A 23,827-nucleotide genomic window follows, 5' to 3' on the forward strand; every position below is an offset into this window, starting at 1 on the left:
TTCCGATTTCATATTTGCAAGGGCTGTACAATATAACAATACTTTAAAAAAAACACAATGCAGTTAAGAAATGGAGCACTGAAAACTGAGCCAAGTTTTAATGAAAGAATAAAATGTATTAAGTAGAAAACATGCAAACTAGAAAAATGAAAAGAGATGTGAAAAGATAACAGAGGCTGGAATCCGGTGAGGAGAGAGTGTGACTCAATCTTTTATCTTGTTGAACCTGGTGAAAGGAGCATCAAAAATTGTTCAAGGGGGGCATCTTGTGAGGAGAAGAAAAATGTTCTCTTTACACAGTCCTGCATCACTAAAAGTCACACACAATAACTATTCCATAATATTCTTTAATTTGATGACGTCTGCTTGGGTTTAGAGAAAAATGGTGGCATTATTCAATCTATAGCCCCTTTCAAAATGACCCCCTTTAAACAGAGAAGGATTCATTTAACACTGTAATTACAACTGGCATAAAGGATAGAAGGTTATTGTTTATGATCCACTTGTCCTGTTGTATGGAAAGGGTGCGATGAAACCATCAATTTAGTGTGATAAATAAAAACAGCAAACTTCACTAAATGATATTTGATCCATGAATATAATGGGCATTTATTATCTAACCATAGGCGTGAGGCAACGATTGCTATGTTTGTAACGATCAAACCACGGATCTGCAGTTCTTTGTTTTTGTAAAAAGAGGTTAAACTGGTGAAATGTGGGGTGTTGCCACTGGAAATCCATTGCATTTAATTACTAGAATTCATCAATGAATAGCAATTAGGAAACAGGCTGAAGAAATAGCAATCTGTAGGAAGGAATCTCTCCCAGAAGGCATCAGCTGTGACTAGGGAAGAAACGATCTGACCAGGTCAATTCGGCCTATCTTTCTCAAAGAGGTGATCAAAAGTGTCCATATCCTAACAGGGTGATGTTTGATATGTGTGCCCTATCTATGAATATTATTGGAATCTAAACAGTGGTGAAGTATTGGTGAAATGCAATGTGCAGGTATGTCATCAGTCAGTCACTAACAAGGCTAATACTACATCAAACTGGATTAGCACCGACACAAAGGAAAGAGCTCTGTATTCACAAAAGCGCGTTTGTGGTAGCAGCAAATCTTTGAACAGTATTTAAAAAAAACAAGAACCCAGAGAAATGCATAAGGCTCTGTAGGTCTCACTGTAAGTGTGTGCTGTAATTAAACAGTAATTGCTAGTTACTAGGTGGTGAGGAAAGGGTTTATTGAAGAGTAAAAGTATTTTCCTTCAATCGGTTAAAAAAAAGGAATTGTGCATTTGCACAGAGGATTATGCCCCCCCCCCCTTTGTGGAGTTTTCTAATATGGAGAACACCGTATAGCAGCAATAGGAACCAAATAGGAATGTCTCATGACTTTCCCAGGTATCCACATTGAAACCCGCGCATGGCACAATCGTCCATGTGGATTCATGTGAATGTTTTTGTATCCTGGAAAGTAGTAAATCTACACTAGTACATAGTTGTAAATCTGTAAGAGTATATTTACTGTTTTCTTTGTGAATCACATCCTGTGCGTTATCATCTTTGATTCACCTTCTTAAAAGCAGCACTGTATTAAGGCATCACAAAATATCATAAAGAGTGGAGTCTGAGGCACACAGTGTGCCTTCCATCACATACATATACTTCATTTGCATTTTTTTCACATCAAATATTAGTCATGCAATGAAAATCATGCTTAATATTTATTGCTCGGCCCGAGACTCGAGTGTTGGGCTAGGGGGTCAAATTTCAAACTTCAATGGTATATACATTTGCTTGAATTTCCTAATTTTGCTCAATTTTTGAGAGAATTTCTCTTCTTGAGCTAAAAATGTTTTAGTGTTAGCCTTTTCTACTAAAAATCAACCCATGGGGGAATTGTTTTCCATAATTTGCCCCACTATTTGTCCCATTTACAAAAATGCATTCTTTAAAAATCTGAAGAAGAATGCAAAGTTAAAAAACATAGGGCCAGATGTATCATCACGGCCCTTTGCGATTCAGTAATAGCGATTTTTAAGAAATCGCTATTACTGACTCGCAAAGTCCCATGTATCACATTTGCGATTCGGTAATAGAGATTTCTTAAAAATCGCAAATGCTATTACCGAATCGCAAATTGCGATACTGGCCCCATTCGCAGCTGTGGGCCTGTTGGCCCATAGCTGCGAATTTTTTGCATTTCCAAAATTGCGAATTCTGAACCAGAAATCGCAATTTTGGAAATGCAGAAGATCAGGGTGCTGGGGGCCTAAGGCCCCCTCTGCTGCACCCCAAAATAATTTTTTGCAACATGTAAGGTACACACATGCCAAAAGGGCATGTGTGCTTTACATGTTCAATTTAAAAATGCAGTTTAACTGCATTTTTAAATTTTGCACCAGGTTACCACCTGGTTTGCATGTGCAAAATGCCATTCTGCGAAAAATCGCAATTTGCGATTTTTTGCAGCATCGCCTTGCGACCTGGATTTTGCGAATCGCAATTTGCGACTCGCAAAATCCAGGTCACAACGATAGAAATCGCTATTTTAGCGATTTCTACTTTGTGGTCTGCGAATGCCTTTCACGCATTGCAGACCACTATTTTGCACTCGCAAACGGCCGAATTTACCGATTCGCACCGTTTACGAGTGCAAAATATTTTCATACATCTGGCCCATAGTTCACTAATTTTTGAAGGGCAGACCTTTACAACTTCGCACTCACCTCATTTATTTTGTTTAGGAAGGTAGGAGCTGACAGTAGAAAAAAACAGATACGCTTGTTCCAAGTGGGAAGGGATATCTTCCTACACAAAAAGAATCTTGAGGGGCATTTTCCTCTTACTATGTGGCCTGCAGAATCCAGCACACACAGAAAGAGAAAGTAACAAGGAGTGAAAAAAGATATTTCTCCCCCTTATGCCGTGCCTGGAGAGACGTAGGAAGGGTGTTCCCTTCCTGCACAAAAACAATCCCGTCTGCAACACAGAGGCCCTTGCACCATGGTGCAAGGGTGCCTGCGTTGGCACTAGGCAGCACCTTGTGCACCAGCGCACGGAAGACAGGAATGAGTAATACAATGTTAAGTATGGCACATTACTGCCCTTTCCCCATCACCCAGCGCAGCAAGGTGTGCAGGTTTGCATCAGGGTTCTTTAGTCCAAGGGTGTCTTGCATGAATTGTTTTGCATTAGATAGGTATTCTCCTCTGTCACTCAGTTTAAAAAGGTGTATGAGTCGTGGCTAAAGAGCACACTAGCGCTCGTCCGTAACAGTTCCTCTTGTTTGCCAGACTAGTAAAATCAGCATAAGTAAACTGGGAAGATTTTACTGGAAGATCACCCCACTTGGCCACCTTGGCAGAATAGATGGAATTGATTGAGGGCTTTTTGGGAGGGGGGAGAGGCTTAAGGGGGATGGATACCATGTGTCCACTCCGCTCGAGGCACTCTGCAAGGACAGGTCTCCTGCAGCACTTGAGATTAAGCACAAACAGTCAGAAGACTGTCAGAAGCAATGCTAGATTTAGACATACATAGGGCATATTTTGTGCCAGCAGTTATTCTTAAGAATGATCCTTCCGGACTAGGCAGCTGCCCAGTTGCGAGCAGATAGTGGAGGGTTCCTGCATATAATAAGGTCCAGCCAAATTGCTAGGCAATGTTGGTAGTGAGTGGCTTCTTCTCTTCGAGGAGTGGTGAGGAACCTGTAGTACTTATTTTGAAGCAGTGTATTCTGGGACTACATTGTAGACTTAAAGGGGCAAGAATATGCTACAGTTGCATGGTGCTCTACTTCCTCCCCTCTAAGATACCTATTGAGGTGCACTTGTGACACGATATGTGTTTGTAATGAAGGGACACTGTTGTTAGAAAAAAGCTATGGCCAGGGTACGCAGAAACAAATGACTAATTAAGGGTATGGAAGAATGGGATTGGATGGCTAGTGATGAATTGCATCAAGAAGAACGTGACCATGACCTTTGAGCTAACTAAAAGTTAGGAGCTCCATGTCTTTGATTTTCCCTGTCCTAGAGAAGAAACTCCTGATAACTTCTGGTCTTCCCAAACCCCGGGGTAAGAATTTTAGCCGAATAACAGGTATATTGCACCATTTATTTAATGGATGCAATAAACATTGCGATATGTTCTAACATAGGAAAAAACTGCTTACTGCAGATGTCAGTGGAAAACGGCCTAAAGCTGGTGCAATGTACAGATTGTGGCGAGTTAGTGTGTCACAAAATAAGAAAATCTTTTTATGTCACTTTCCTCATATTCACGCCCATCTATGTGGTAACAGAGTAGTGTGCATAGAAATTAAAAGAGCTGAAACTATAACCTAGCAAAATTCAATACCTGTAAAAATAAAATCAAGGTAAGGTCAGATATGAATAGGAGGCTTTGTTGATATCTGTGCCTTTGTCACCATATGAACACAGGAATGAGTTATTTAAAGACTAGAGATGCCTTTCACTGAAGAGCCAAAATGGGACCTCACTGATGCATCTTTGAATATGTGGAGCTCTGAGGCAGCCAACAAATGCCACGTGCTACTTAAGAACACTGCAAAAAAGAGAAATACAAAAGTAATTATGACACGAACAATGGGTAGAAAAGAGTAATAACTCCGTTGATCCACGCCACATCATGTCTCCACACAGACATTTTGTTTTTAGAATTTAAAAGCATTGAAATCAGAGATGGTCTGTTTCCTAAATGATCTGCAGTAGGTGAAAGTATGCACTCTTGTCCCACATGAAACTCTTTTTATGGTCCACTACACTGTGCATGAGTCCTCTAATTTGTGTCTTCGGTGTTAGACTAAGAAGAGGAAGGCTTTCAAAAGTTCATTCATATTGCTTTGAAAAATGTGAGGACCACCTTTTCTTTTTAGTATTCCTTTTCTCTTGCCAGCGCTCTGTGTGAACCCTCCAATAATCGTCTTTATCTGTCTTCTATTCTCAAATGCTATATTATCCTTCTGGTGCAGTTAATAAATATTAATAAACAGTTGTAGTCTGTGGCACTGCATGTCTTTGTGTCTGGGTCATAAAACCGTGACCATTTGCAAAAAAATACCTGGGCGATCTGATAGCAATGGTACTGGAAATGTAACTACTTTAAAGTGACACCTTATAATTCAACATTGTATTTCAGCCCATCAGTGCTTGTTTTCAACATGCTCTCAAGTAATAAAAAACAATGTAGCTTTGTTGAAGGAAAAGCATAATTATATATCGGATGCACATTTCGTGAGAGAAAAAAGTTACTGTGCTAAAAATATATGCACTGTAATTTTGACCATAGATAGTGCTGGAGGGCTTCACATTCTTCAGTATATTTTGGCTAGCAACTAAATAACTCACAATTTTCATTTTTGTTTAGTATATGGAAACACTTGGTTTTGGACAGTTATTTGTTCCATTCGCTATCTATGAGCGACTCTATGTGTAATCTGTCTCTGTCAGAGGTAGTTTTCTTATACTTTGCTATGAAAACTGAGCGTGAATTTCCAAAGACTGACATTATTGGTGGGAGGGATGCTGCTAATTCACTAGACTTGCAATACCAGTAAAGAATGTAAGGGTCCTTAATACGACTCCTTTAAAGACCTACATGTGAAAGGTACAGCACATCTGTTGTCTTCCATGGCATATTCCTTAATCTATTACACTCAAAGAACACTAATTGAGCCGTTTCTGGATAAACTCCGGGTTTTAGCCAATTTGTGATGTCATCCTTCAGTACCTCAACCTTTAATCTGATCACTCCCAGAATGCCTGTGTAGAAACAATTGTGAAAAACGTAGAGATTGGGTGTTAGTTCCAACTGGCCGATTCTCTCACACGATCCCCATCACAGTGTGAACCTATCATACTCAGAAGTCCAAGACTTTGGTATCAAGATGTAGTAACCTGTCTGCTCACGTTTACTTCAAACTACAGGAAAAACACTCTACAAAGTTTTTTAAAATCTCATATCCTTTCCGGTTCCTGGGTTAGACAATTTAGTAGTGCATAGTCAGATTACATCCTTTATGTGCTCATTGATAAGAACTCCTTCTCCTTTGACAGTCCATCAGGCATGTTGGATCATCCGCTTCAAATCACCACTGCTATCCCTTGATGAGGAAGCTTCTTGAACTAAAAAAACAAACCTTCTTAAACATGACAAAAAAATCTATTAGAAATAACAATGAATTTCATGCAGATGGTATGGCTATTGAAAGGTTGTGGGAAAAGGTTGATAAATATATGATGCATCTGCTCCCGTAACTACAAATCAGGCACTTATAGAGCACAAGTACTGACAAAGCCAGTAGGTTTGGATTGCATTTTTTAGTGCTAACTAAAACAACAAAAGCTTGTACAGTGAAAAAACAACAAAAAACGTACTTTCTGTACATGCTGCACGTATGACATAAATAATTAAATGTGTGATGATTCAGGGTATTTTTGAGATGTAATATAATCCCTTATTCATTGCAATTTATGCATTCCACAGGAGATTGAATGACACACCAAATAGCCAATTGAGGTAGAGTAAAATCTCCTCTGAGTGAAGCCAAAACCTATCCAAAAAATAAGTGTATTTTAAAGAATTGGTAACAATTGGTCAGTGGACAACTGTGCTCTAGCCAGACCTAAAAAAAGGTCTAGAAAGCAACTGGTGCACTAAAAAGACTATGAAACAAACAATGCAACAACCACAGTAGTGTCTCTGTGTCACAAGTGCAGTGGTTAGGCCCATCTTGGGCCATACACCACCAGCAACATCTCAGTGCATCGGTGCAACTGATGCAATTTAGACACATTTTCAACAGACTTTGAGAAAACAATCTACAAGATCACAAATAAACTAAAACCTCTTGCCTCACCCTCTGGTTCTTACAAACCCTACCAGACCCCCACCATTTCTGTTCACTACACAGGTCATCAACAGCTCCCTAAAATCTGGGTTTATCAATAGGAAAATTAAAATGACTATTATTACCCCACTTCATAAGAAATCGGCAGAAGAGTCGGTAGTCCTGTCAAAATACGAATTGATCTGCTATCTGTTCTATACTGCTAAATTAGTTGAAACTTTAGTAACTTTACAACTTCGTAAGTGTCTGGAAAACAATGGCCTTGTTTAATCGGACTTCAGGCTACAGAGGAGCCAGATTACCATAAATATATACCATTGCTGATGATTTTGCGAAATACCATTACATCACGGAAATACTGTGAATGTTTAACACTAGAATAAATGTTGGTAAAGAAGCACAGAATAAAGTGGTACAATTGGTGGGGTAGCAGGTGCATTATTACCACCCTTTGGACCCCACATTTTATCACAGTTTTTTGCACCCGCTCTTTATCTTTGGGTAATACTGCACCTCAAAAAAGCAAAGTAATGTTATTACCACTTCACATTTTCAAACCAGGATTTAACATGCTGCTCTGGCTCCCATTCTAAGTTGCCAGGTAATTGGAGGTGGAGACACTTCAGCCAGAGTTACCAAATCTGGGTGGTGTCTTCACCCTTATTAATGACCATCTGAGTTCATGAGCCCAGAATGGGAAAGAACATGTAGGAGCCAGAATTACGAGATTCATTACTTCAAGTGGTTCACCATTCCAAACCCAGGATTTGGTTGCACTGGGTGCATGGACTCACCTGGTAAAATTTAGAATCATGCAGGGTGGTATTTTTTTGCGAAATACCACTCCAAATGACTCAGAACAGGGCCAACTTTAGCGCTGGTGGCACCCTGTGCAACAGTCTGTGTTGGCACCCCCTATGACCACCGCCTCGGATTTCTTCACTACCACTCGGCAAATGTGCCCCTCATTTCTCCGTTGCCCACCTTTCACATACATTCATATGTTTTAAAGCACTTGCAAAGGCTGGCTTTACTAATCCACCCAGGTATCCGCATAAAATATAGTTCTGTTCTTTGCAGCAGGAACATTAACCCTCTAGGCTACTTTACGGGGCGTCAAAGCTGCCCTTTCCCTAGCAGGGACACTAATCACAAGAGTTATCTTGGCATTTCAATTGCTTCCTGAATGCTGAGCGCACAAGGAACTTTTCAGCAGATGCTTTTAAATTGCAAGTGTCTACTTTCTTGCAAGACACAGCGCCCCTCTGAGGTCAGCACCCCCAATCCAGGTCAGCACCCATTGCGGTCGCACCGCCCTAAAGCCGTCCCTGACTCAGAATGAGGGCTTTCAAATGAGAAAATGCTGTTTTTGCCTTCAATTGGTCCATTGTAGGTTTTCTTAGTCTTCTTTGTTGATTTAATTATCCCTGGCATTTAGTAACATTTTTCCCCTTTAACCCTAGTGATGAAAATGATGTGCAGGCAGTGGTGTTGTCTCTGCACACACTTTTCCTACTTTCTTTGTGAATCGGCCCCAGAATTGTCTTAAACTCAGTGGCACTTCTGTCTGCAACAGTGTAGCTTTTTGGGTCGTTTTGTTACCTTCCTAAAGTAGTTCACTAAGAATGCATAAAATATGTTTTGAAAGCATATATACTGATGCATCCACGTCCCTAGTGGTCGAAGTATGTTGTGTGTGCCTTTATTACCAATGCATTAGGGAATGCTAGAATTAGCAATGTTGGATTGTCCTATTTACTCATTTTGCAGATTTATTCATTGGTTGTTATCGCATTAAACAATTTAGTTGTTACAGAAAAAGAGCCCCATCTGAACGACTAAGGAAAAACAACTGATGATTTTTTTTGTTCAACAGTTTTGGTCTAACTCCAAACTACATTGTCTTTGTGGAACAACCTGTGAAAATCAACTTGTTTAAGTTCCTTTCTTCGTGGAGTATTTGGGGAGCCAACTACATGGACTGCTTCGAGTCTCATGAAACAATGGGGGTGAGAGTACTGTTTCTGTAATATTAGATTAAACTACCTTTTACTATAAATAAATATAGTTTAGAAATAGAATAATTTTATAAAGCCTGACAAACATGACTTGTGTTTCAGGTCTGGATGCATGTAGCTGAAAAACAGACTGGTGAATACCTCAACATCAAGTACAGGACATCAGCTTTTAACCTCTTCCATCACATCAATACATATGAAGACCATGGATTCCTTATTGTGGATCTCTGCTGCTGGAAAGGGTAATAGCATAGGAACTGAATTACTAAATGTTATATCTATTTTTAAAACTAAATCTAAGTTTAAGCTAATAAATGTAAACTCTTTTATTTACATTTCTATGACCAGTGACGCCAGATGAAAGCAAACATATTTAGGAACACATCTTTTTATTATTATTGATTTTAAAATGTGAGAACAGTCTTCTGCGGACTCTGAAGTAGAATCTGAAGTCCCATTGGGGTAACATCAAGGGGACCTCCCAACCACATTCAGATTTCAGAGGAGACTGCAAAGGACTTGCAGTGATAATTGGTGGACTGGACTGGAGTGGCAGATCCCTCTCTCTACCCCACTTGGAGCTCACAGTGGTGACCAATGCATTGCTTCTGGGTTGGGGCGGTGTTAGAAATTAGGTCAATAGTTTGCAGCGGTATGCACCCCGGCCAAATAGGGTCCCAATCCTAGTCAGGGTAAACCAAATACACAACTCAAATTAACCTGTTCTCACCCTCTTGTAGCTGGTAGCTTAGTAATGTGTAAGGTATTTGTGCAACACAGACACAGCAGCCACAATGAAAATACCACCAAAAAAGACTTTACACAGCTTTAGAAAAATAAATTAGGTTTATTTGCTTAAAATAAGACCAATTAGTAATGAGATATTAATTTAAGGGAAACAATGCATAAGCAGTGCATTTAGGAACTGTTAAGTTTTTCCACCAGGTAAACTTAGACCAGGTAATCAAGGAATGCACATCTCTTATAAGAATTATGGTATTCTCTGCGGTCACGCTCTGCTGCCGGGTGTTGTGATCTCAGTCAAGTCTATCCCCCAAAAGAAATTCTGCTAAGGCAGCAGAGAAGCAGTTAGTGAGTTGGAGGCTCCAGGAACCCCAAGCACGATGGGGGGAGATGTCAACCAAGACACAGGAACTGCAGATATTCTAAGTTCTGGAGCACTTTCAAAAGTGTTGTGGAGAGAGGTGCTGAGCAGGACACGAGGGCTACAGTCATGTGCAAACGGTGTGTTCCTGGGAGCAGCCAGTCACAGTAATGGGGTAATCCTTTCAGTGGAGCAGCCTTTACTCCTGCAGAGGTGCTTCCTGGTCCAAAAGTGATTTGATTTTAGGGGGCCAGAGACCCAGTACTTATACCAAAAAGTTACCTTGATGTGTGGTGTGACTTCAAAAGGTTTCTCTGAAGTGCACAGCTCCCGAATTCAGCCCAGCCCTGGCTCCAGAATATCAGTGGGAGGTAATCAGACCCTTTGTGTGGGCTCAGGCCACTACCCTTTGAAGTGCAAGTATGAACCCTTCCCAACCTCCTAACAGACCTATAAGAATGTAGATGAATGCAGATGTAGTTGAGTATCCTGTGTTGTGGGTGTTTGACGGGAAAGCACAAGTGTATCTGTAACCTAGCCCACACCAGACGTGGATTGGAAACAGGCTGTAGGCACACAGAGTAGTGAGAGCAGAGAAATGCCCACTTTGTAAAAGTGGTATTTCTAAAATAGTAATAATAAATCTGACTTTACCAGTAAAGAGGATTTATCATTACAATTCCAGTGAAATTAAACATGATGCAGCTACTCCAATGCTGGCCTATGATAGGGGCAGGCCTCACATTAATGAAAAGCGACTTTGGGAGGTTTTTCATTACCAGGACATGTAAAACTAAAATGTACATGTCCTGCCCTTTATTTACATGGCACCCTGCCCTACAGGCTACCTACGGCCTACCTTAGGGGTAACTTATATGCAAAAAAAAAAAAGGAAGTTTAAGGCTTGGCATAATGTTTTAAATGCCAAGTCGAAGTGACAGTGAATCTTCACATACAGGCCCTGCCACTCTGCAGTGGCAGGCCTGTGAGATGTTTATAGGGCTGCTTAAGTGGGTGGCATAACCAGTGCTGCAGGCCCACTATTATAATTTAATTTACAGGCCCAGGGTATATGGTATCACGCTTTACAAGGGGCATACAAGTAAGTTAAATATGCCAATTGTGGATACACCAGTACTACCATGTTTAGGGGTCAAGCACGTGCACTTTAGCACTGGTTAGCAGTCCCAAGGCCAAAAAAAAAGATACAGCAACAAAACAGGAGGTAAAAGGTAAGATGTCTGGGGTAAGACCAATCTAACAGGCAGCCATTTGGGAGAGATGGAGATCAGAGGCTTGGCTCCATGTCAGCCTCTTGGAGCTGAGAGCCACCTGTTTGGCAGTGAAAGCCTTCCTTCCGTCCATCAAAGGAAGGCTGGTACAGGTACTCTCGGACAACACCTCCACCATGTGGTACTGCAACACACAGGGCCTGTGGGCCTTGAACCCTGTGCCTTAAGGCCTTGCACCTATGGAAATGGCTGGACTGCCAAGGAGTTTTCTTGATGGCAAACCACCTGGCTGGATAATTGAATGGCATGGCTGATGAGCTCAGCTACCATCGCCTTGATGTATTCCTCACCATAGAGAAAGCGAAGTGTCAGCACTTCGGCGTTCTGGAGTTTCCAGGGTGCCTTTCACTTGGGGATGCATATCACTTCAAGTGGAACTCAGGACTCCTGCATGCTTTTCCACCAATACTACACCTACCTCAAGATCTCAATAAGATAAAAACAATAGGCCCAAGTCACCCTAGTTGCTCTGGATTGGGCACAGAGTGTGGTATCCAGAGCTCCTCCACTTGAGCATATGTCATCCGATAAGGCTGTCCCTTGGGGAGGACTTGTTGTCACAGCAACAGGGCATGGTCTGTACTCAGGCTTTAGCAATCTCCACCTTCATGCTTGAAGAGAAGAGAACTATCTCTCCTGGATCATGCTCTGGATTAAGATCAGCCAAACAATGGCTAAGAAGCAGCTGCCGGAAGTACTGCGTGGTCACTCTACCAGGACCCAAGCTGCTACCACTGCATTAGCACAGAGAGTCCCAGCCTTAAACATGTGCCAGGTGGCTATGAGAGCACCCCCACATACCTTCATGACACACTATTGTCTGGACAGCCAGGTTTGTTGAGAGGGGCATTTTGCCTGCTCGGTCATGCAAGACTTCATAGTTTGAGTCCATTCACAGACTCACCTCCATATAGGTACTGCTTTGGTATCTACTCGGAATGTGAGGCATCTGTGGCTAGGGGTCTCTATCAGATGAAAAAATTACTTAGCTTTGTTAATTTTCTTTCTGGTAGAGACTCTGTCTAGCCTCAGATTCCTCACCGATCCTTCTATCCTCCCCGTTCTGTGATTGGACTGTATGCATTAATAAGATCCCAAGTCTAGGAATCTCCATGATGCTCTCAACCAAGTCTCTCTTGGGCTCTGCGTCTGAGTGCGTGGACATCCTCGAAAGCAACTGACATTAGTGTGAAGGGGTGGTGCCTACGAGGACTCCTCATGTCATTTCTGGAGCATAACAGCGTCCGTGCGCCGCAGCATGGTGCCACGTGATGGTGCGCCGAAAGTTTTCCAGATCCAGTCTGATGCTCGGGCAATATTCAAAAGTTGAGAAATCTGCAGCTAGATAGCCTCTACCAGAAAGAGCACAACTGAAGAGAAGTAACTTATTCCTTTAGCCAGGACAAATGGCCCATTGTGATGAGGACCGGTGTTGGGCATCTCTTGTGTGTCTTACAAATTTAAAAATGAGAACTGAAAGCCAAACAGGAGGTTATTTGAGACAGAAACTGATAGTTTTCCCCTGTTCTTTTTTGTGCTTCTTGGAATTAGTCGTACGTTTTAAGATAAATGTTTGTGAAAATTACCATGGAACTCAATCTTTTGTGAGAATACAATATTGAAAACATCTTAAAGTGATGAAGAAAACTTCTATACAATAGCTATTTAGAATAGACTACAACATTCCTATTTAAATTCTATTAAAAAAATAACTCTTCTAGGTATTACCATACACTTTAAGAATAAAAATTGAAGAACAGCATGAAATAAAACAGGGAAGAAAAACAAAGAGGAGGAAATGATGTAAAAGGGAAATAATAAAAAATGGTAAATGAGGATAAAAATCCAACTGAGCAAATTATTATTTCACATGTGTAGACTCCAATATAAATTTGTCTTTTAATGCAGGAGATAGAAATATTATAATTTGCAAGTAAGAAAGGAAAATCCAAGTATGTAAGGAAATGACAGTGGTTTAACAGCCTCCTTGTGTCATATTTATAATGCAGTTGAGTACTGAATAAGTCGATGGAACCCAAGTATTTTGAAAGTATCACTGTAAACAAACTGTGTGTAGATAAGGGTTCAAATCATCATTTGTCATTTGACCATTATTAGTATTCCCCTTGTTATATGTTATCTGGTGCATAAAACGGCTATTAAAAATGTTAAAAAGCTGTGTATTGATTGTAAACATCTGATATATATTTGCACACATTTTGTCCCAAGTTCAGTAGCCCACACAACATCCAAATGAAGCTTCAATTTAAAATCCAATACCGGTTTTCGTCTATGTTAATTTTAATTCCTAAAAATAGAATAATTCTTAGGAACAGATCTGTTCCTGATTGATTTGAACATCTAAAACCAGTAAGCAAATGAAATTGACTATAAAGGCCACTTGAATATACCACTCTAACAATGAATACTGAAATAAGAACAAATTAGCCCAATCAAAGCTACCATTGAAGCATGTAAGGAATAGCTTTATTACATTCAACTAGTTATGCTACCTTTATTTCTTCACCTGTTTCAAAAATATAAATTTGAATTCTGATATATTGGTTATACCAAATAGCCAGATGCATGAGTATATCAATGATTTTGCAATGGGAAAGAAGGTTGTAATAACTGTATACGTGTCTTTAGCAACTGAGTTTTTAGAAAGAAAAGGCCAGTTCCGCATACAGGTCAATTTTCTAAAGATCAAAGAACAAAATCAAAATTGTTTCTGATTTCTATTGTCTAGTTGTATTACATTGAAAAATTGACGTTCTGAGTGTCTTAGACAAGTAGGCGCTATTTATTGCATCCACTAAAATTGACTCCATGCAGTTTGGAATTTTTTAACGTCCGAAAAACAACTATTCAGATTATTTGCAGAATAACATGTCAACTTGGTGAACTAACCACCATACTGTTTTGCATAATTAAATTACAGCAGGTTTTCTCTGCCAAAGTGTAACAAAGGGAGAGGTATTTAATACACTTGGTAATTAACAGGTTTGGTAAATACCATCGAAATCATAATTCAGACCGCCTCGCAAACAGAGGTTTGTGCTGGGGTTGGAAACTAACAGATAAGTTAGTAAGCAGGGCTTCAATATTACATTTCTCAAAATAGTGAATTGATATTCTGTTTTGTAGCGTGGTCTTTTTAATTTAAAAAAAAATACAAATTGGCCTTATTTATATTGCCTAACAATGTTGTGTTTACAGAGTCAATTCATTTAATAATTTAGAAAACTAGAAATGATGTATTGGCAAAGAGCAATTGACGATACAATCCTCTTTATAGAATTAAGACTACTGCACCAAGGCAGATATAAAAGTGACAGTTTGTTAAACGGGAATTATATTTACATTAATTGTGTCATTAATCTTAAGAGAAAATAAAATACCCAGACCTTTGCACTTTTCTTTATTCATTCACTCAAATCACTCAGACAGGCTTATTGCCTAATTTATTCAAAGCAAAATTTTCAGTTTGATCTCTATTTTATAACCTGAGACACTAAAAAGAAACTAACTTCATTCCTAAAAGACTAAGGCCCTCATTCTAACCGCCATGCGGTAACCGCCATATGGCCGCTCTGCGGTCAAAAGACCGCTGGGGCCATTTCAACTTTCCCGCCGGCCCAGCGGGAAAGAGGCCTGCAACACTGAAGCCGGCTCCGAATGGAGCCGGCGGTGTTGCAGGTGTGCGACGGGTGCAGTAGCACCCGTCGCGCTTTTCACTGTCTGCTAGGCAGACAGTGAAAAGCAGGCTGGGGCCCTGCACTGCCCATGCCATTGGCCCAGGGGCCCCAGGACACCCCTTCCCGCCATCCTGTTCCTGGCGGTAAAAACCGCCAGAAACAGGGTGGCGGGAAGGGGGTCAGAATCCCCATGGCGGCGCTGCTTGCAACGCCGCCATGGCGGATTTGGGCAACCGGGGGAAATCCGGCGGGAAACCGCCGCACCCGGTTTTCTGACCGCGGCTTTACTGCCGCGGTCAGAATGGCCCAGGAAGCACCGCCAGCCTGTTGGCGGTGCTTCCGTCATCCGCGACCCTGGCGGTTTTTACCGCCAGGGTCGGAATGACCCCCTAAGTGGCATATTTAGGAAAAGTGGCACTGCACACAGTGCAGCGCTACTTTTTTTGCGCCCTTTAACGCCCCCCCCCCCACTGCCACCATGTGTGCGCTGTACCTGAAATATGGCGCACAATGGCGCAGAATAGGGGGCAGTAGCGTCATTTATATTGATGCTATTGATGTACACGGCAGGAGTATCGCCAAAATATTGGCGCTACTCCTGCAGAGTACATAGGGGCCCATTGTATTAAATGGTGTGTCCCCTTTTATCGCCTGCTTGGAGCAGGTTTTAAAAGTGCTGAAAAAAATGACGAAAGGAAATCTGTTATTGGCTTTTTGGACAGTAAAGAGAGAGATAACCTAATCGAAGCCTCCGGTCCTATAATAGAATCAATTTGTCCCTAAACCCTTGCCTTGTTAGGGATCTAATATACATGGTTGTTTCATCAATGGTAAATTATCATCTAACATTGAGATGTCTAGCTCATCTTTTTCTGTACCTAGTATCACTGGAAATAATTGAGGCTAATCTTTTACATAACTGGTGTCTCCAGTGTTTGAAATACCCTTATACGCCATTAATAGTTTGAAGCAAATTGTGTTTATTGCTAACTTTTAAACAGCTCACCAACGCCTTTCAAATGTTAGTTCTGAAACCAGTATTAGATTTTTTAAATAAAACCATACAAGCATTTCCTGTAGTCTTCCTATTAATGTTTGCAATGATCAATCATTGCAAAATGTTTTATGATTTATTAGTAAAACAAATTGTACTAATGTTTTATTTACCCGAAGTACTTTATCAGACAATCCTCCAGTTGATGATCTCTTTCGGTGCTCATATATAACATATAATGAATGTTCCTAAAGTTGCCCTATGATCATGCTAATCATAATGTATACATGTATGTCCAGTCTTTCAGTTGAAAGATTTAAAACATTAAATAAACATTAACAGACATAATATACCTCTCTCTGACTGTCCTCTTTCTATGTCCTCAAATTCGAATATCAAAATTGCAGAACCATGATCCAGAGTTAATACAGAGCCAGCCTTACAGCAGACACGTTTACAAATTAATATACAGAAGCAATAATATGATCAATTCACTGCTGAAATCCATCTCACAAAGAGAGGAAAGCAGAGTCTCTAATTTCAGAATTACACATTCTCCACAAACCTGCAAGTCCGCTAGTTGCAAAAAAAATAAAAAATCATACTAACATCATTTGGATCCAGAATGTATTGGTCCTCTAATGTTCTTTCGCTAAAAGAATCAATACTCATAAATAATCACTAGCAACAATGATAATGTCATCACCTGAATTGTATATTTGAATTTTATGTCAGTCTAAAATGTTTGATTGCACTGGTCATTGCCATGGATATTAAGAATGTTAATGCCCACCCCATTACTTTTACATCATTCATAGTGTAGCAAACTTCATCATGCATGTGCAACGTCCATATACAAAAACTTGTTAAATGGTATAGCAGCGCCAATTTATGCTCTGATGCCAGGGGAAATAATGCACTTCCTATGCATTACTGTTGCTTCTCAGATTTGAGTGCTAACAGTGTGTTTCAAGTGAAAATAGGCAAAGGATGTGCAGGAAAGCTGCCATGTCGGCATGGTCACCCTGTATTTTTCACATTTTTCCGCACCCTATTTTTGCTGCCATTAAGGCTCTTTGTATTGACACCGCTATTGAGTGGCACAGTGCTTGTGGTCTGCTTCTATAATGGTAGAATTAAAATTGGTATCATCCAATTGGCTCTCTCTTTCTTGTAATGTCAGGGTAGATGGTACAGAAAATGCATCAATGGATAGAAGTTAAATGTCATGTGGATGTTGTACATGGTTAACATTGTTTTTTTTTTCCTTTTACACCACCCATATATTTTAGACTGTTTATTTTAAAACCACTGCAAAGCCACATTGCAAGGAATAGTGCCTTTGCCAAGTAGGGAAGCCTCTTTTTATGCAATAGATAAGTTACCCCTAAAGGGTGTTTTGTTAGCCCACAGACTTTGTTGCTTGAGATATAAGATATGCCATGCTGCATATTGAGTATATCATACCCTCACAGTGGAATTACCCAAAAGCTGTTTCATTGCATGTTGATACAGCGTGATTGACCATCTTATTTTATATCATCACTTAGAAAAGATTGAAAATAGTTCAGAGTCCTTTAAACAATCTAATCAAATGGGTAGATTATTGAGAGCTTAAGTGGTAAAATGTATTTTTAAACATCTACTTTGTGCTGCCTGGGAGACAACTGGTTAAGAACTAGTTTTTCACTCAAACCCACAACAGATGCTCAATACACATTCCTATCTGACATTTAAAAAATCTGCTGCCTGAGGACAGTGGTTTGGACTGTGGAAGGCAGCAGTGTTGCACACAGAGATTAGCCATCTTGGTGGGGCACTGGAACAATTGGAAGATAAAAGTACTGCCTGCCCAATTCTTCATTTGTCTTGGTGGTACCAAATATTGTTGGATCTGCTGTCATTCATTGCAAGGTCATCCATGACTTTCTAACTTTAACCCCAGCTGGAGGGAAAAAACATTATTGACACCGCCAGAGGGAATGACACCTTGTCTAAATAGGGAAGTGTCTTTGGGGGGTGAGGGGGTTGATAGAGCCCCTCTTGATGGATGTAGGGGTTACCCATGTTGAATTTAGAGTTTGTAGCGATTTATTGCAGTACCAAAAAATGTGCCAAAAAGGAGGTGGGAATAGGATGAGAGACTAGACGGGATCAGGTGTAGGAAATCTCATCACTGCCTAATCACATAAGAATGGAACCTCACCACCACCACTGCAGAAGACTCATGGACCTTGAAAAACAACAGGTGAAGAAAGAAGACAACACTCGAAAAGTGAGTCAAGTCCCCTAACTCCTGGTGTCACCTAGAGATGGGAACTGCTTTCCAATGGTGAAGTGTTTGATCTCCAGTCCTACCCTGGTAAAATCTGGGCTGCAGGAGTGGTCTGGAAGAACTTCTCCAACAGTGGAAAAAAAGTGTGACTTGGGGCCTGATTTAGAAGTCAGCCGAAGGAATACTCTGTCACACACATGGCGGATATCCCGTCACCATATGAGGATCCCATAGGATAAAATGGAATTGTAATATGGCGGACGGGATATCTGTCACGTTTGTGATGGAGTATTCCCCTCCTCTGACTTCTAAGTCAGGCCCTTAGTCATTTTCCACCTCCGGAGGACCGGGACAAGGTGCTGAACTGTACAAATAAAGTCTGCATTCTAGGTAAGAAAAACAAGCTCATCCTGCTTGCAGATTTTTGCCACACTAAAAACAGGTTCCTTGAGAACCTACATTAAAGGTATCCATCTTTGTAAAGCCCTGCTACAGCTTTCAGCCTTGTCCTGCTGGTGGATTTTGCAATTCAAAAAAGTGACTAAACTGGAACGCAAAACCTCAGACCAGGGTGATGCAGCGAATCCATCCCAGCTGTGAAGCAACCTCAGCAGCTACAAAATCCAACTTTGTCCCACTCTGAGCTTCTGGTGCCAAAAAACAATGGCTTTAGATGACTTATCTGACTTTGAGGACCCTCATTGGCTTTCCATCTTGGACCTTACTACACTGGAAGACCTCCAAAAAGAAGACTAGGGGCCTGTTTTAGATCTTGCCGAATGAAATACTCCATCACAAACATGATGGATATCCCATCCGCCATGTTACAATCTCCGTAGGATATAATGGGATCGTAATATGGCGAGAGGGATCTATCGCGTACTATTATTTTTTTTTACAAAGTATTCCCCTCTCCCAAAATCTAAACCAGACCCTAGGTCTTAAAGTTAAACCTTTGACCCGGGTAAACATTTTGGGGTATCAGACCTCCTGTCCATTGCTATAAGCCTGAAATCGCACTTAGGTCCTGGCCAACCACGAACTGATACTTTTGACTGGTAGTTTACTTTTTCTAGGCACTTTTTACATTTAAGCTTTAAAAAGTCATATCGCTGATTCCCCTTAACTGATTATGATCAGTCTCCATTTTTGTGAATTAATTTGCCAATTCTATTGCGTTGTTTTTCTTGACTTTAAATGTATTGGGGTTGTTTGAACTTAAGTCACGTTTCTCTGGGGAATTGTCTGCTGCTTGTGCCATCACTACCAGAGGATGAGTAGAAGTTCTCTACAGTCATTGTTTTAGCCAAAGCAGATTGTTGGTGGACTCCTGTCTGACATCAAGAACCCAATTCCTGGCAAAGGCTTTTATTATTGATAATTTTCACAAAACATTGTCTTTTGTTAAAATTATTCATACTAATTCCTTTAATAATTCATGATCTTGAACTATTTGCATTCTCATAACAGCAGAATGGTAACTATATTACAGTAATTGAGACTGTATTCAAAGTTATATACTAAAACACAGGCACAACAACTGCATGAGATAGTTATGCTTCTAAACCACATTTCTGTAGTGTGCACATTAGCAAACCATTCTTTGCACATTGTGAAAATATCACTATTTTATCTTTAAGTACACGCTGTAATTTGGTAGAAGGTATTGCACACAGTATTTTTACATTTTTCAATATAAAGGCATGCACAAAATTGGCAACAGAGTGAAGGCAGAAGGTAAACGTTTTGCCAATTGTGTCCAACTATAAATGAACTTGTTACTCATAGCTGTACCTGTTTCATAATGAAAACATTTATTGCAAAGTTCATAGATTAACATGCCATCTGCTAATATAATGTGCTTTTTAGGAATGAAGCCAAAGGCTAAGTTCCTTTATACGATTATGGATTTCCTAGGTGACTTGCAATATTCTTATCATGTATGGCATGGGGTCCTTTATCCCATATAATGCACAGTCACAGCATCACCTTTCACATAAGGCACTTAAAACATTGATGCATTGCTTTTTCATATGAAAGAGACAGCATGTTTGCAAACATGAAGAATAAAAATAAAACCTCTACAGTTTTAAACACATCAACAACCTGTTACATATGTGTTGCAAAAAGACATTTGAAGCTGTTCAGTATAAGTTTGTTTTAAAAAAACAAACGCTGCAGTAGCTCAGAATGTGTAGAAACATGCAGAAAGATTCTACCTTTTTTTTAATCTAAGGAATGCAACAAATTATCATGTTCTTTCTGCTAGTCACTGTACACTAGAAAAATAGAGCAGAAGACTGGAAAGCAATGTTTCATTTCAGTTGCTTTAAACTGCTGATCCATGACCTGACCTACCGTTCACCTTGGCTCCTGGCAGCAGGCATTGTGACTGAGAATTTGACTGCAATAACTTGTTACATTTGCATTCTAATGTCCTTTTTTTATAATCAGTGACTGAGTGCATCACAGGTTGTCAACTATAAAGAAATTAGAGACAAGCCTTTATACAGGGATTGCTGAAGCCCATGCATCACAACAAGCATAATATAGTTACTTAAAGGGGCTTTCAGCCATCTCTCTTCAGTCATTGGCCTGTTGTTGTGCAATTCCCGTTTTGCTTCCGCCCATTCCAGCAAACAGCATGGGACAGTGTCCAGCCCAATTAACCAGCTGGTTAACATCACTTTGAGTGACTGCATTTTGCTCTTTCACCAGGAGCATATCTGCACACAGAGTTCCCTTTAGTCCCAGTGATGCCTGATGTGATAGTAGGACTCAACTGAAGTGAGCACATGGACCATTCCACTTTATCAGTTCCTGTCACCTTGCAATGCTGTTGAAATTTCCTTTTGAAGTGTACTCCAGCTATTTCACTGCATACCGAATGTGTTCCTGGACTCAGTTTCACCAATGGTTCCTTGATAAACTTTACCTGGAAAAATAACTTATGGTGTTTAAATTGCAGCACATTTGGTACAGTTGTATTTAAACATCAATGGGATGTATTTATATCCAATATTTTATACTGTGAACCCTCTTTCCTTCCTTCTTTCCATCTTCTTTCTTTCCTTTTCTTCATTCTTTCCTAATTTCTTATTTTGTGCCTTTTTTTTCTTTTTTGCCTTTTTTCTTCTTTCGTTCATTCTTGCCTTTCCTTTTTGCTGTTTCTTTTCTTTCCATTCTTCTATTTTTACCTTTCAGTTATTTCTTTGCTTCATTCCTTCTTTCTTTCCGCCTTTCCTTTTTTCATTTGTTTTTATTTTATCCATTCTTTCTCTATTGCCTTTTTACATTCTTTCTTTACTACTTTTTTTTCTTTTCTTCTTTCCTGCTTTCTCTATTTTATACTTTCTTCCCTTTCTTTTGTTCTTTTTTGCCTTGTTTCCTTTTTACTTTTCCTTTCCTGATTTGCACCTTTATTTCTTGCCTTGTTTTCTTTTTTCCTTTTTCTTTCCTTCTTTTTGCTTTCTTTCTTTCTTTTTAACTTGTTTCCTTCTTCCTTTTCCTTTTCTTCTTTGCTTGTATTCCTTCATTTTCTTTTTTGCTTTCTTTTTCATTCTTTCTTTTTGCCTTCATTCCTTTGTTCTTTATTTTTGCCTTCTTTCCTTTTTTCTGTTTTGCCCTTTTTATTCTTTTTTATTTTTCCTTCTTTCTTTTTTGACTTCTTTGCTTTTTCTTTTCTTTTGTCTTTTTTGCTGTCTTTTCTTTTTTCCACCAATTGTTCCTTCTTTTTTGTTCTTCTTTCCCTTTTTCTTTCCTCCTTTCTTTCATTTTGCCCTCTTTCCTTCTTTCTTTTTTGCCTTCTTTATTTCCTTGTTCTTGCCTTATTTAATTTTTCTTGCCTTCTTTTTGCCTTCTTCTCTTTCTTTCACTTCATTCCTACTTTGCCATGCTTGCCTTCTTTTTTCTGCCTTCCTTCCTCTTTGTATTTCTTCCTTTTTTTCTTCCCTCTCCTTCCTTATTTTCCTTCCATCTTTTTTGCTGTCTTTTTTCAAAGGTGAGGGTAGCAGCCAGTGCCAGACAGATGGATCTTAGGTCTGTGTTAGGCAAGACCTTTCAATTTTAATACAAGTGTGTATAACATAGGTTTTCAACCAGACTTCATCCATTAGTCTGTGATTGTGTCATTCACATTTTTCTTCCACGCTCTGTATTATTCATTAAGGGGCACCGGTAGCCCACCTCAGCCATTGGCTGACTCTACTGTGATTTATGGTATGCAGCCCTTTCACAAAGAGCACATTCACACATGAAATAGTCATTTTCTGTTCCATAGTAATGTGTCCTTTTTTGAGACCAGAAAAAACACTTTTGCCTTTAGCCATTTTTTTCTTAGACTTTTTATTTATTTATTTAGATGTAATGTGTTGCAAAGCATGATTGACTATGGCAGACCTATTGGCTTCGTCAATGCTTGTTATTTTCTTGGGTTGCAGCTAGTTAAGTGACTATTTGTTTGCTTTTGAACAGTTTATAGCTGCAAAAAAAACCTTTGGTAATCATGCAGCCTATACATAGAAAAAATGCTTACCTCCTTCACATGCTTTAAGATTCAAATTTACACTTGACATTAGTTTTGCCCTAGACCATTATTTAGATTTGTGGTTCGGTTGTGACATTAGTAGATCAATCCATTTGGAGAATAAGTATAAATCCTTCTAGATACTTTGTAGCCTGCAGGAGATTAATCAGTCACTCAAATGTCCTTCAGCTGAGACGGATCAGAGGTTTACCTCAATTAACGTTTGTAAAGGTTTCAGAAATGTCTTAGAAATACTTTTGTTTCTGTTTTCAGGTTTGAATTTGTCTACAACTATCTATATTTAGCCAATATGCGTGAAAACTGGGAAGAAGTGAAGAGAAATGCAGAGAAAGCACCTCAACCAGAAGTTAGGAGATATGTTCTTCCACTGGACATCCACAAGGTAATTTTTTCAAGCTAGGTTAGATAATTGATAAAAACCAAGCAAGCCCCTTGGCCATTGTAAAATGAAAGCAGAAAATGTTAATGTGTCTGACAAGTTCCTCTTCTGTGTACCATCTTTTGATATCATGTATGTTGAACATCGCACAGCCTCACTAGGGCTCTCTCTACCTACCCTTGTAGGACTACTCTCTCAAATGTTGTCTGACAGCAGGAGTGCCTAAATTGAACCTGTACCTGCAATGTCAGCACATGTGACCATATGGTAGTTGACTGCAGTTGTATTGAAACTACAAGTTTAGTTGGGTTCATCTTTACAACTGACATTTGACATACGTGTTTATTGAAGTACCTGTGTCTCTGTGAGTATATTTTAACACAGTGCCTACTAGTTTACTTAAATATTTTTAATAACAATGGCCTCATTTGGGTGTATGTGTGCAAGATTGATGGAGCTCCTTTCTTCAGACTAGACTTCATAGTTTGTTCCTAATTATGGGTGCTCTAAAACTTTTCATATGTGTAGAAACTGCTGTGATTGACATATCACAACTGCGAGTGTGTCTGATTTTAAACTTGAATACATTTGGGAAAGTAAAACCTTCCAACATTTTTTGGAGGGAAAATGCTTAGTAAATACA

The 23,827-nt window shown here is 39.7% G+C and overlaps 1 protein-coding gene across 1 annotated transcript in view; it reads left to right on the plus strand.

Annotated features, from left to right (window-relative positions):
* The window catches only part of RPE65 (retinoid isomerohydrolase RPE65), a 227,103-nt gene that overhangs the window by 96,767 nt on the left and 106,509 nt on the right, over positions 1-23,827 (plus strand). Inside the window, exons 8-10 of the mRNA XM_069232453.1 lie at positions 8,754-8,886; positions 8,998-9,137; positions 23,058-23,187. Of these exons, the coding sequence (XP_069088554.1) occupies positions 8,754-8,886; positions 8,998-9,137; positions 23,058-23,187 (403 nt within the window). The remainder of the gene's footprint in view (positions 1-8,753; positions 8,887-8,997; positions 9,138-23,057; positions 23,188-23,827) is intronic.

Source organism: Pleurodeles waltl, chromosome 4_2, assembly GCF_031143425.1.
Source record: "Pleurodeles waltl isolate 20211129_DDA chromosome 4_2, aPleWal1.hap1.20221129, whole genome shotgun sequence".
NCBI lineage: Eukaryota > Metazoa > Chordata > Amphibia > Caudata > Salamandridae > Pleurodeles > Pleurodeles waltl.